This window comes from Saccoglossus kowalevskii, chromosome 13 (genome assembly GCF_978046115.1).
Source record: "Saccoglossus kowalevskii chromosome 13, keSacKowa6.1, whole genome shotgun sequence".
In the NCBI taxonomy this organism is placed as follows: domain Eukaryota; kingdom Metazoa; phylum Hemichordata; class Enteropneusta; family Harrimaniidae; genus Saccoglossus; species Saccoglossus kowalevskii.
The window spans coordinates 9,030,248-9,044,294 of record NC_140653.1 but is presented as its reverse complement, the minus strand read 5'-3'; the positions used below and the strand labels follow the sequence as shown (position 1 = coordinate 9,044,294).

Below are 14,047 nucleotides of genomic sequence, written 5' to 3'. Positions count from 1 at the left end.
CCAATAATGACACAACCATCAATCTTTAAAACTGTTTGCTACAGCATTTGCCATAGACAATCATGGCACCATCAATCTTTAAAACTGTTTGCCAAAGCAATTGCCATAGACAATCATGGCACCATCAATTTTTAAAACTGTTTGCCAAAGCAATTGCCATAGACAATCATGGCACCATCAATTTTTAAAACTGTTTGCCAAAGCAATTGCCATAGACAATCATGGCAACATCAATCTTTAAAACTGTTTGCCAAAGCAATTGCCATAGACAATCGTGGCAACATCAATCTTTAAAACTGTTTGCTAAAGCAATTGCCATAGACAATCATGGCACCATCAATTTTTAAAACTGTTTGCTAAAGCAATTGCCATAGACAATCATGGCACTATCAATCTTTAAAACTGTTTGCTAAAGCAATTGCCATAGACAATCATGGCACCATCAATCTTTAAAACTGTTTGCCAAAACAATTGACATAGACAATCATGGCAACATCAATCTTTAAAACTGTTTTCTAAAGCAATTGCCATAGACAATCATGGCACGATCAATCTTTAAAACTGTTTGCCAAAGCAATTGCCATAGACAATCATGGCACCATCAATCTTTAAAACTGTTTGCCAAAACAATTGCCATAGACAATCATGGCACCATTAATCTTTAAAACTGTTTGCCAAAGCAATTGCCATAGACAATCATGGCACCATCAATTTTTAAAACTGTTTGCTAAAGCAATTGCCATAGACAATCATGGCACCATCAATTTTTAAAACTGTTTGCTAAAGCAATTGCCATAGACAATCATGGCACCATCAATCTTTAAAACTGTTTGCCAAAACAATTGCCATAGACAATCATGGCACCATCAATCTTTAAAACTGTTTGCCAAAGCAATTGCCATAAACAATCATGGCACCATCAATTTTTAAAACTGTTTGCCAAAGCAATTGCCATAGACAATCATGGCACCATCAATTTTTAAAACTGTTTGCCAAAGCAATTGCCATAGACAATCATGGCACCTGTCACACGCAACGTAATATTACCATAATTGGTATAGTACAGGTGTGATGGTTCAAATACCAAAATGGCAACAGTAACAGAAAAACTTCCCTGGCGGCGATGATAAAATACGAATACGGAGCCAATAGATGAGGTTTCAACTGGTACTGGTATTATTATACTCTGCAAACATCAAGTACAATAACACGGTAAAAACTCCACTACTCCAATAACTAGATACTTAAACTCCAATACAATTCAACGAGATCTCCGATCTGATCTCAGTGCTGAACAACTCCCCTATATATACCCACACTGTCTATAAATAGACCATTACATCAGCATACATAATGAGTCCGGAACTTACTACAAATTTCTAGAATGTTCCATTACCTTCTATTGTTTCCTACAGTGTTCTATTACCTATTCAACCAGTTTCTAAAAATTCCACCCAGACACAGTACAGTTCTAGAACATTCTCAGTCACACGGAAGTGGTAAACAAGTCCTATGCGACAGCACCATCAATCTTTAAAACTATTTGCCAAAGCAGTGGCATAGACAATCATGACACAACCATCAATCTTTAAAACTGTTTGCCAAAGCAGTGCCATGGACAACCATCAATCCTTAAAACTGTTTGCCAAAACAGTACCATAGACAATCATGGCACAACCATCAATCAGATGCAGACCAATAAATTACATTTGGTTAGAGATTCAGATTGATTGTCATGGAAACACTAATTTTGGTAATAATTTAATTTATTATAAATAATGGACTTATTTTCATGAAATCTTGTATTTGAACACTCACTAAATGCAAGTATCTATCCATTAAATACTGGTAGATGTAGATCCGCTTGACATGGAATATCGGGAACTTTAATGATTTTTCTTTTACAGTTCAAAAAGTTGATTTTCAGTAAGTAAAGAGGGTTTTCTCTTGGAAACAAGTACCAATCGATTTTCCCACAAATATAGATCTTGTTACCAGGGAAACACAACTTCAGTAATGATAAAATATTTATAATTCAAATAGATTGATTGTGACATTCTCAGAAGAGGTACCAGTAGATAAGAGTTTGGGTATAAGCTTGATGTCATTGCCATTTCTAATAATTATTCCTTGCCAATTACATGTAACTGAAAACGTTGATGGGAAAAAAAATCTGTTTTTTAGGAGAGGTTGCCATTCAAACGTAAACCAAGAGACTATATTTTAAAAGCTATCTGGTTCCAGTTGCTTTGAAGATAATTTTTTAAAGGATTCTTCACTATTGCCAGATTCCTTTAGTTAACAAACCTATTCAAGATTCATTCAAGATTCAATTTTGTCTTACTTTTCAAAAAGAAATTTGAAGTATGTGAATATGATAAATTTATACAATATGGTATTTGTATATATGGTGTAGATTCACCCTCCCAGAGTGGCTTCTTTTTTGATTTACGTTTCATAACAAACCAGTGAATTGATTTGTTTTGTACATCATTATAAATCATGACTAAGTAATAATCAATGTTTGTAACACCTTAAAAACAAGTAATATTTACATATGAAATAGAGTGACTGGATTATGTAATTATTTGAAAAGATCCAAATAGATATTTCAAATTTTATTCATACATTACAAAATCATATGTTCAAAACTATATAGTGGAAAAGAGAAGATACTTTTCTTTCCAGTGTGATCAAAATTAGATTACCCCGGTATATATTTTGTGAACACAAATTTAAAAAAACATTACAATAGGTAAATTTAATGTAAATAAACTAGAAGGGTTTAATGAAAAAATATGGACATTTTCATACAGTGCATTCAAAAGCTGTTCCCATATTTTATAAGTAGTTCATATTAAATGTATCAAATGTTTCATTTAAATCTATTTGAAGCTGGATTGGAGATAATAATTCACTTAGTGTACCATGATATGTGCCATATAGCCAATCAGCTATCTGTACTATACACTGTCTATCTTTTAGATTTTCAGTGCACATGTACGTCTTCCTTTTCAGTGGTGTGAATTAATCCATGGTGACATCACATTGATGGGTTTGATTAGTCAAACAATGTATTTTACATGTGTTGTATACAACTTTGGTGCTTTAAGAATTCAAATATACAACAGACATACAACTGTACTGGTACTCGGGACATTTGTTGTTCATTAACCAAGTTATTACACAAATGAAATCAGAACAAATATTTGTTGGTGAAACAAATCAATAACCAATTTCTAGATGCACTGATCAAAAGATCAAAACAATGAAATATATCACATACATACAAAAATCTTGAGGCTTCTGACTCCCATGGTTTTTGCATTTATTTTGCTTACTAAATGTGAATTTCATAGCTCAAAAGGCGCCATCAAGCATATAGCCAGGTGAAAAGCAATAATTTTTAAACTATCTTTGGTTGGTAGTGCATAGAACATTACTTTTTAAACAGTTGAACCGTTGACGCAGCAGCTCGGCATTCTTTCAACACCGATCTGACTCATTGAATGTTTCGAAGTCAATTGTCTGTCATCATGTACTTTACAGATATAATAAATTGTTTCAGTGATTCTTTACTGAATAATGATACTGAAACTTAGAAATATTTTAGAAATAAACTGGCCTCAAAATTGCATGAATTTTATGCTGCCAGTTCATGATTGGAATGGTGCTCTATGAGCGATTTCATCGTGTTCAAAGTCGTTCTATTTCAAGCTAGTTGAAACCCGAAATTACGCAGGAAATTTCAAACAAAAATTTTATTAACGTTATTATGTGTTACCTTCTGCTCTTGAATTATGTACAACATTTATATTTCACTCACTAAACAATATTTCATAAAAATATGTGATCAAGTTTACACTAGTGCTTCCTGTGATGACACAATGCTAGTTGAAGTACAACTTAGTACAAATCTTTAAATATAAGTACAGATCGAGTCATGATAGAAATGGCACCGTTTTGAAAACAAAAATCTACCCAGTCGGCCATTTTGAATCAATCTGTAAAACATGATACTAATGTATGTATCAAGCCTGAACAAAATCTATTCACAACCAAGAGCTATTTTGCACTAAAATGGCTACTTGTCAGCCATCATAAAGCTGTTTAAATTCTGGTCGCCTAAATACATTGGACCAAACAACTGTCTAATTGTGTTCATGCAGCTCTTCTCTGACTCGTCAACCAATCAAAGCATGTCTTACAAGAAACACAATTTAACATAATAAAAGATTGGTTGCTGATCCATCAAGAGATTTTGTATTTACTTTGGTCAGATGAAGTTAGAGGCAACTGAAATTAACACATCACATCAGAAAGCCTCCATGAATAGCAAAAATGAATGGGAAAAAACAAATAGCATCAGCAGACACAGTGATAAGAGTGTATGTAGCCTCTATATCCTTCATATGATTTGTAAACACATTGAATTTATTCTTACTCAAAAAAACAAAATAATGTCATATGAACGTGAGACATTCATTTCAGTAACAAGTGTGTATGATATAATTGTAAGTAAATAAACTTGCACATTATTTACTGAGAACCTGATGAAAACCCACTGGTGGGATATGAACTTGAGACAGAGCCGGTCTCTTCATGTGAACCACTGCTAGCGGTAGAAGTCGCCGCAATTCCATGTTTTACTATTCCCATTGTATTTGTAAGTTTTTTCCAGAAATACGGACTTTTGTAGTTCACTCCGGTAACTGTCTTTAAGACACTTGGAGAATCTGTTTTCTTGATGTCAACATAAATTGGTATCACATTGAATTTCTTTGCAGGATTCTCCAAAGTTTTTGCGATACTTTGGTGAACTTTTCTTTCAAACCATGAAGAGTTCAGTGAATGTTGAGATAAGATTACAATAATTTTATTACTGTTGTCAATTCCATGGTCAATGTTATGAAACACATCAGCTCCAATTACAAAGTCCCTCTCTTCTATAAATCCTTTTAGTCCATTCTTTTCTTCAAGAAAGATTCTCAACTCCTCAGCAACTGGTTCATCTTGTTCATCATACCAAAGTGTAAAGTCATACCTTGGTGTATTGCTACAAGAATGGCATACAGACTGATTAGAAGTTTTAGATATTGCTGAGTCACTACAAGAATGGGACACTAATAGAGTTTCTGATAGAGGAGAATCAGCCCTGGAATGGGATAGCGCCTGACTCTGCAAATCCAAGTTAAAAGAACTGGATATAGATGAATCTTGAGTGCAAGTTGATTCTAGAGATGGTTCTGCAGGGTCTTCAGCAGTTGCCATGGTGATATTTTCAGTTCCAGTAGATTTTCTACAATCTACTGAATATCATTTGTGAAATCTGCAAAATCAAAATAAATTGAATTTGAAAATAATTAATATAATAAGAAAATATCAGCAGTCATCTTGTTCATTCAACTAGGTATATGGGGATAAATGTAAAATGCACAAAGTGACATGATAACATGACACACAAACTTGTTTGCATATAAATCATTATTAAAGTTAAACCACACCTACCAAGCATTTTTCCACTAAAACTGCATTTAGGACAATGTGACAATAAGACCAAAAAAGAAATATTTGGCTTCTCATCCTAAGAAAAAATTGATGCAGTAACACGGTTTTTATTTAATTTTTTTGTATTAGAAATATTTAACAGCAAGATACAAGTTCAATATTTAACATTTATTGAATATGGTAATGCTTGCAAATATATGCATTAAACATTTATTCAGGGCAACAAAACATCTTCCAAAACATAAAACATTTCTAATTATACCATATGTGGCATACTTTATCGGTACACAAAATTGCAAAAACAATGTGTGAGATGCAGACTTCAAACTGATACATGCCTGGACGAAAAGCAAAACCTTTTTTCCTTGGTCTAATGTGCTATTCTAATGTTATTTAAGCATGGCAATACATGAGCACCTGTTGATCTTAACCAAGGTGGTTCTAAGATCACATTTGTTATAGTAAACTGGTCCTGGCAATACATGAGCACCTGTTGATCTTAACCAAGGTGGTTCTAAGATCACATTTGTCATAGTAAACTGGTCCTGGCAATACATGAGCACCTGTTGATCTTAACCAAGGTGGTTCTAAGATCACATTTGTCATAGTAAACTGGTCCTGGCAATACATGAGCACCTGTTGATCTTAACCAAGGTGGTTCTAAGATCACATTTGTCATAGTAAACTGGTCCTGGCAATACATGAGCACCTGTTGATCTTAACCAAGGTGGTTCTAAGATCACATTTGTCATAGTAAACTGGTCCTGGCAATACATGAGCACCTGTTGATCTTAACCAAGGTGGTTCTAAGATCACATTTGTCATAGTAAACTGGTCCTGGCAATACATGAGAACCTGTTGATCTTAACCAAGGTGGTTCTAAGATCACATTTGTCAGAGTAAACTGGTCCTGGCATTACATGAGCACCTGTTGATCTTAACCAAGGTGGTTCTAAGATCACATTTGTCATAGTAAACTGGTCCTGGCAATACATGAGCACCTGTTGATCTTAACCAAGGTGGTTCTAAGATCACATTTGTCATAGTAAACTGGTCTTGGCAATACATGAGCACATGTTCATCTTAACCAAGGTGGTTCTAAGATCACATTTGTCATAGTAAACTGGTCCTGGCAATACATGAGCACCTGTTGATCTTAACCAAGGTGGTTCTAAGATCACATTTGTCATAGTAAACTGGTCCTGGCAATACATGAGCACCTGTTGATCTTAACCAAGGTGGTTCTAAGATCACATTTGTCAGAGTAAACTGGTCCTGGCAATACAGAAATTTTTTATGGATTAAAGTAGTCAAAAATGAAGTGAAATGCTTAAAAACCGATCAAAATATAACATATAATAATACTACCGGTACCCCCGGTATGTATAAGTATATAGCAACATTATATACATTTACAAATTGTACATACATTGACGTTATATTCTACAAGTGCAATTTTAGTGTTAGTGCTCACAGGGTGATCAAGTTGACAGTCACACTTAGTTTTTGTGCATTCATGTGAATTACAGCATGGTTTTTTTTATCACTACTTGCCTTTCTACATATGTCAGCTATGCTGTTAGGTTATGTCCATTGTTTTTCCCCAGTCTGCCTGTTCACATAGTTTCAGCTAGATCTGTATTTGTTATAGACATAGTGGTATTAAGAGTCAACCCACCAGGGCAAAGTTACAAACATTGTTCTATGTCCTTCATCAGTGTTCCCATTGATTGGAATTTATAAAAAACTTTTCATCAAATAAAACCTGAATTTGTTGCTGTATATAACATCATACAAAGTCGTGTTAAGATCTGGCTTTTCAGACAACTGCTCAAAAATGTTACTGTACCTTGATAATAATACTATAATTTACTATATGCTTTCTGTATTTATTTTCAATGGGTGATTTTCTGTTCAAAACAAGATATTACATAATGCATGAAATGCACGGACTGAGCAACTGTCGCAAAAAACTTTATTTAGTTTAAAAGCAAAACTTGGACATAAGCCAAATTAAAATCCATTTTCAATGCTATCCCTTTTCGATAAACTAATTAGACCCATACTAGTTTACGGAAGTGACATCTGGGGTCACGAAAGCACATACAAATCAAGTGTGGAAGAAATTCACCTAAACTTTTGTCGTTTTGTTTTAGGAGTCAGGAAGAACACATTTTTGGGTATTTATAGGGAACTGGGAAAATATCCATTCGATGTATTTATCAGAAAACAATTAATTATAAATATTTCAACAGGCTAATGAATAAGTGAGTGATAATAATGAGTAAGAGAGGCAGCAATTATAATAAACAATTAAACAGCAAATGGTACAGTGCTATAACTACACTGTTAACTGAAATAAACCAACTACAAATTATCAAACCAACAACTATACTAAACGGCATTAAGAAATTATGTTTGGAAATTGAAAAAATATATATAAATTATACTGGAAAAGGGAAATTAACATAGGGACTGATGATAACCAAAATAATAATTACAGAGCATACAAGTATTTGAAAAATGAATTTACTTTAGAAAATTATGTGATCAAAATAAAGAATGCCGAACTACGTGAATGTCTCAGTAGGTTTCGCCTGAGCAACCATGAACTAAAAATTGTAACAGGGATGTACATGTATACCAAAATAGTGGAAAAAAATTCCAGTGCAAATAATTGGTTTTAAAGTAGGAAACTGGAAAAAACAGACAAACAGAATGAAACCAGTTGAGCAAGGCTAACCGAGTTGTGATCTTGATGTGATTCGTAACCAGTCTTATGATTGGTTGTTGACAAAATAGTGAACATGCCACGCCTCCAATTGTGCCGTGCGTTCTGGCAAACTGTTAATTATTCGTAAATGGAGTAAATTTGTGTAGTTTTCTTGGATTTATTCAGCAGATATAGGTAAAATATTGGTTAAGGCGTTTTGTCAAAATTTGAAAAAGCAACTAATATTCTTCAACCTGGTATTTTTTATAGATTTTATACTTCATTCTGTTCGTCTGTTTTTTCCAGTTTAAAAAATATGAGATACATACTAGATACATACCCCCCCTCCCCCCCGGTCATAGAGAGTGTGTACAGTTGATCATAGTTCCTGGGCTCCCTGTGATTTTATGAGATTTATATGCTGATCTCATGGGCAATGGGCGTCAATAAAACTATTTCCTGATTATTTGAAGATAGCATGAAGTATTCAAAGGTGAATGTTTTATAAATTCACATAAACAACATTCATGTCTTTTCTAAATGCATTTGGAGATGCAGCGAATAAATATATTTTTATTTTTCATAAAACAAAGGTTGACATTGTTTAAACCATGTAATACTGAGCCAGTAACTTTTGTGGTACCAAATAAACACACATGGGGTGAAATGTTCATGCTACACATATACAAACAGCACCTAGACTGCTGGAGAATGTTTTTCTCTCAAAAATAAATTTACAAGTTTATTTGCATGTATGTTATTCATGAGATGTTACATTGACATATCACTATGTGTATATTCGTTTGACACAAAGGTAATTTTGGCTTAGTTACTACCTTATACTAAAATATGTTTGGATAATTAGATTACTAACAAAATCTCACTTCCGGTCCGGTTAGAGGTAAAATACACCTCGAATATTTACTTTTGAGATAATTTTTTGGTTCTTGGATATCTATGCTTCGTCGTCTTGTACTTCGTTTAGTAATTCAAACTTCCCAGTTTGCGTAAAAAGGGCGAGTTTCGGGATTTCGACATCGAAAATTCCTTTGCTTCATTATTTGCTGAGGGACGGCCGCTTTGGTATATGCTATGTAACTTGCAGCACATGAACCTAAAAACCTTAGGTAATCAAACGAAAAGGACGTAGTACTAAAGTCCAAGATGGTATGTGCCTCCATTTTATGCCACAACTTCTTTTTGCCTGATGTGTTCATTTAGCTTCAATTATGTTTCAGTGGCTGTTCGTTATACTCTGAGTCTTGCCGATAACATTTTGGTTCAAATTCACGTACCTATCGCCCAGAAAACTCAAATTTTCAACTAAAGCTAATTTGCATAACACTGTTTTTGCCCTTGGTCGCCATATTGGACACTGCATACAACTAGGGAAGTTAGTAGACAAATTCACTCGCATTAAATTGCGTTCGCCGTGATAAGCAAAGATGTATTTCCACTAAAATACGTTCAAGATCTGCACTTTCTCATAACATTAACATGGGTTTTACCCTAGCTTACTAAAATTAAAATATGATTGGAGTCACAGTCACCGTAGCTATCGCCGCGGTAAATAGTCTCTCACGTGCAGCAAGTTTTATTTTGACCTTTGTCACCTATTCCCACATCAAAGTGAAATACAGCATTAATATTTGTTCCCTGGGAATCTTCGCTGGTATTTTCGCTCGGAAACACCAGGGCCATAAGACTTGATTTTCAAGGACACAGGTCGTTTGGATCGAACGATTTCTTTTGTTTCAAGTTTGTTGTATGCTTAGAAACATGGCAACAGTGTTATTTTGGTGAATGTATAGAACATGCCCTATTCAAATAAAGAATTTTAATATGCCAATCGAACAACCCCGGATCCGTACTGGAACGTCTCCAGTATAAAAAGTCCTCTACTATCTGAAATTTGACAATGGCACTTCCTTTTCAATGCGTCTTTAATGTAATTACAGTGTTGAGGGACTGTGATGTAATCGATAATGTTGACGTCGCCGTATGTAAAAACACACTCTCGAACTCGACAACATTCAGTTTCTGACAACTAACCATATGAATGGAAATATCAGTTAAATCAATCATGAAGACTGATGATTCGATTGATGGCCTGATGGCCGGAATAGCTGTATTCTTCCATTCTATGCAATTGTGATTCTCAATTTCTATGTGTAAAATATCGCTGGTATGGACATCAACTGCTGACAGACTATTTTGATTCTGTAAGTTTTCTTGACACAGGCAACTGACTTTTATTTTTGTTGTTACTATTCCGACTTTTTCTTGGTCAAAGTTTACACTGATCAGTAAGTCAACATGAGACTCTGGATAACACGTAGGACCTTTATGTACTACCAGTAAAATTAAAATGATAAAAACTTCAAATACAACCATAGTACACACACAGAGTAAACAAAATTATCGAGAGTGATTTTGGATTACCGGTACCGGTAGTAACATGATGTGCATTATATATAATTGGTGATGGGAATTACAAAGCCATTTTATAAAATAGTGAACAAATATTTTCGTAACAAACACTAACCGTAAAATACACCCATCATTGTCAGAGATGGAATATCTTATATTGAAATTTCTTAATTTTATTAAATCGCGAGTGTCGGGATCCAAACATAAAACGCGAGAAATCAGGGTTGGTGAAGGGAGGTTCATGCTTTGAAGCGGATAAATAGCACATATATACACAAGTTTTCTTTATTGAAAAACATCACAGCTTCCATGCCCACATGGATTCAACTCATTGTTGTGAATTTTATAGAGCTATATCAAAAGCATACCAGCCAAGGAGTATGTAAAGTCGCGATATGACACCCCGTCAACACCTTGTGTCAGGCGACTGCCACCCTTTGTATCTCAGTGATTATTCTTATTTCTTTATTTCAGGTACACAGCCTATAAAGTACACACAAAAAAGAAAACATACTAAAATAAAACATTTAAACATACAAAAGGCATCTGTAATGGCGTCAAAAGATTGCTTTATAATATGAATTGCAGTTAATGCAAAATTAAAACTGTACAATGCTTTTCTTTGTAGAGATGAAAAGTTTTAAATATTTCTATTGACACAATTAGAACTAGCACTTGAGGCATGTCTTAGTTTAAAAACTAATCATATAGCATTATTATAAGCAACTTTTATTTTGTTTAGCTGCCGACCACTATAATTACACCAAATATTAAGACAATAAGTACTCTTTAAAAACGCTCTAAAAAGTGTACATTTTACATACTCTGAACAGAGACCAAAATTACGCAAAATCATATTCACCCTTGCATATATTGTCCTTAGCTGTCTTTGCATATCTTGACAATCACTGCCTGACGATGACACAACATAACCAAGATATTTGATAACTGAAACATATTCCAAAGATTTACCATACAAATAGACGTTGGGGATACTATTAGGTTTCCATGCACTGGGAAGGAAGACCATACATTTTGTTTTTATAGTGTGAAACTTAATATCATATTCTATTCCATATTTCTCGTCTGTAGAGCTTTAGCAGATGGACACATCAAGACTATGTCGTCTGCATATAAAAAATGGTTCAGAATACGTGCTTCTAAGTGACACCTGACCCTCGCCAGCCTTAGTTTTTCACTTACATGTAAGTCGTCTACATATACCGCAAATAATTTTGGGAAAAGAATACTTCCCTGACGAACGCCGTTGGAGACTTTGAAAGATTCGGACACACCTGATACCCAACGGACGTAAACTAAGTGGTTACGGTACCACCTGGTCAAACACCACACAATGAACAAAGGCACCTACCTCTTTATAAGCTTATGAAACAAAGACCAATGATTGACTCGGTCAAATGCCTTCGTGGCATCGATAAAACAGATAATCAAAGAAAGCTTAGAAAGAACTCCCGTGTGCTGAGAGTATTGAAGACACATTAAAAATTAATTCAAAATTACTTGTACATGAGATATTGATAGAAAAGCTGAAAACTAATTATGTACATCAGGTAACTAATATGAACAGAACAGAACAAAAAAATTATGAATTATTATGCTAATTAGAGAATTAATATGAACAAATTTTAACCCAAAATTAATCAGGCCTGTCTATTGTCCTAGAGCATTTATGTACCAAATTTTATTCAAATGTGATGATCAGTAATTGAGATATCAGTGTTAATTAATTATGTTAATTAGGAGATTAATAAGCATAAATATTTACCAAAAACTAATTGGGTTTCTGCATAGTTCTCTTTAAAAGTTTCATTAAAATCCAATTTGTGGTTCTTTATATATCAGTGGAACATTATGCAAATTAGGTAATTAATATCCAATTAAAACTAATTAGGTCTCTGCATAATCCTAGAAGATCTATGTAGCAAGTCTCATTGAAATATGATGATTACTACTTGATATATCAAAAGCTGAAAATTAATTAATTATGCAAATTAGATAATTAATATGTACTCATATTACCCTAAAAACTATCAGGTTTGTGCAGTGTCCTATGACATCTATGTACCAAGTGTCATTGAAATGTGATGATTACTACTTGAAATATCAAAAGCTGAAAATTAATTAATTATGCAAATTAGCTAATTAATATATACTGATATTAGCCTAAAACTATCAGGTCTGTGCAGTGTCCTATGACATCTATGTACCAAGTGTCATTGAAATGTGATGATTACTACTTGAAATATCAAAAGCTGAAAATTAATTAATTATGCAAATTAGGTAATTAATATGTACTCATATTACCTTAAAAACTATCAGGTCTGTGCAGTGTCCTATGACATCTATGTACCAAGTGTCATTGAAATGTGATGATTAGTACTTGAAATATCAAAAGCTGAAAATTAATTAATTATGCAAATTAGGTAATTAATATGTACTCATATTACCCTAAAAACTATCAGGTCTGTGCAGTGTCCTATGACATCTATGTACCAAGTTTCATTGAAATGTGACAATTACTACTTGAAATATCAAAAGCTGAAAATTAATTAATTATGCTAATCAGGTAATTAATATCTACTGATATTACCCAAAAAACTATCAGGTCTGTGCAGTGTCCTATGACATCTATGTACCAAATTTCATTGAAATGTGATGAATACTACTTGAAATATCAAAAGCTGAAATATAATTAATTATGCTAATTAGGTAATTAATAGGTACTCGTATTACCCTAAAAACTATCAGGTCTGTGCAATGTCCTATGACATCTATGTACCAAGTGTCATTGAAATGTGATGATTAGTACTTGAAATATCAAAAGCTGAAAATTAATTAATTATGCAAATTAGATATTAATTAATTATGTACTCATATTACCCTAAAAACTATCAGGTCTGTGCAGTGTCCTATGACATCTATGTACCAAGTTTCATTGAAATGTGACAATTACTACTTGAAATATCAAAAGCTGAAAATTAATTAATTATGCTAATTAGGTAATTAATATCTACTGATATTACCCTAAAAACTTTCAGGTTTGTGCAGTGTCCTATGACATCTATGTACCAAGTTTTATTGAAATGTGATGATTAGTACTTGAGATATCAGTGGAAAAGCCAAAAATTGATTAATCATTATGCAAATTAGGTAATTAATATTGCACAGATTTTTACCCAAAACTAATCAAATCTGCGCATTAGTTTGGAGCATCTGTGTGCCAAGTTTCATCAACATCCAATGAGTGGTTCTTTAGATATCAGTGGAACAGTCATGAAACAGCCAAAAATCAGCTAATTATCATGCAAATTAGGTAATTAATATGCATGGATTTTTACCAAAACCTAATCAAATCTGCGCATTGGTCCAGAGCAT

General features: G+C 33.6%; 1 protein-coding gene across 1 annotated transcript in view; it reads right to left on the bottom strand.

The window, feature by feature from the left end:
- Positions 1-2,009: 2,009 nt before the first annotated feature.
- The window catches only part of LOC146734950 (toll-like receptor 13), a 17,616-nt gene continuing 5,578 nt past the window's right edge, over positions 2,010-14,047 (bottom strand). The window contains exon 2 of the mRNA XM_085506890.1: positions 2,010-5,329. Coding sequence (XP_085363016.1) covers positions 4,540-5,271 — 732 coding nt within the window. The 5' untranslated portion in view covers positions 5,272-5,329 and the 3' untranslated portion in view covers positions 2,010-4,539. The remainder of the gene's footprint in view (positions 5,330-14,047) is intronic.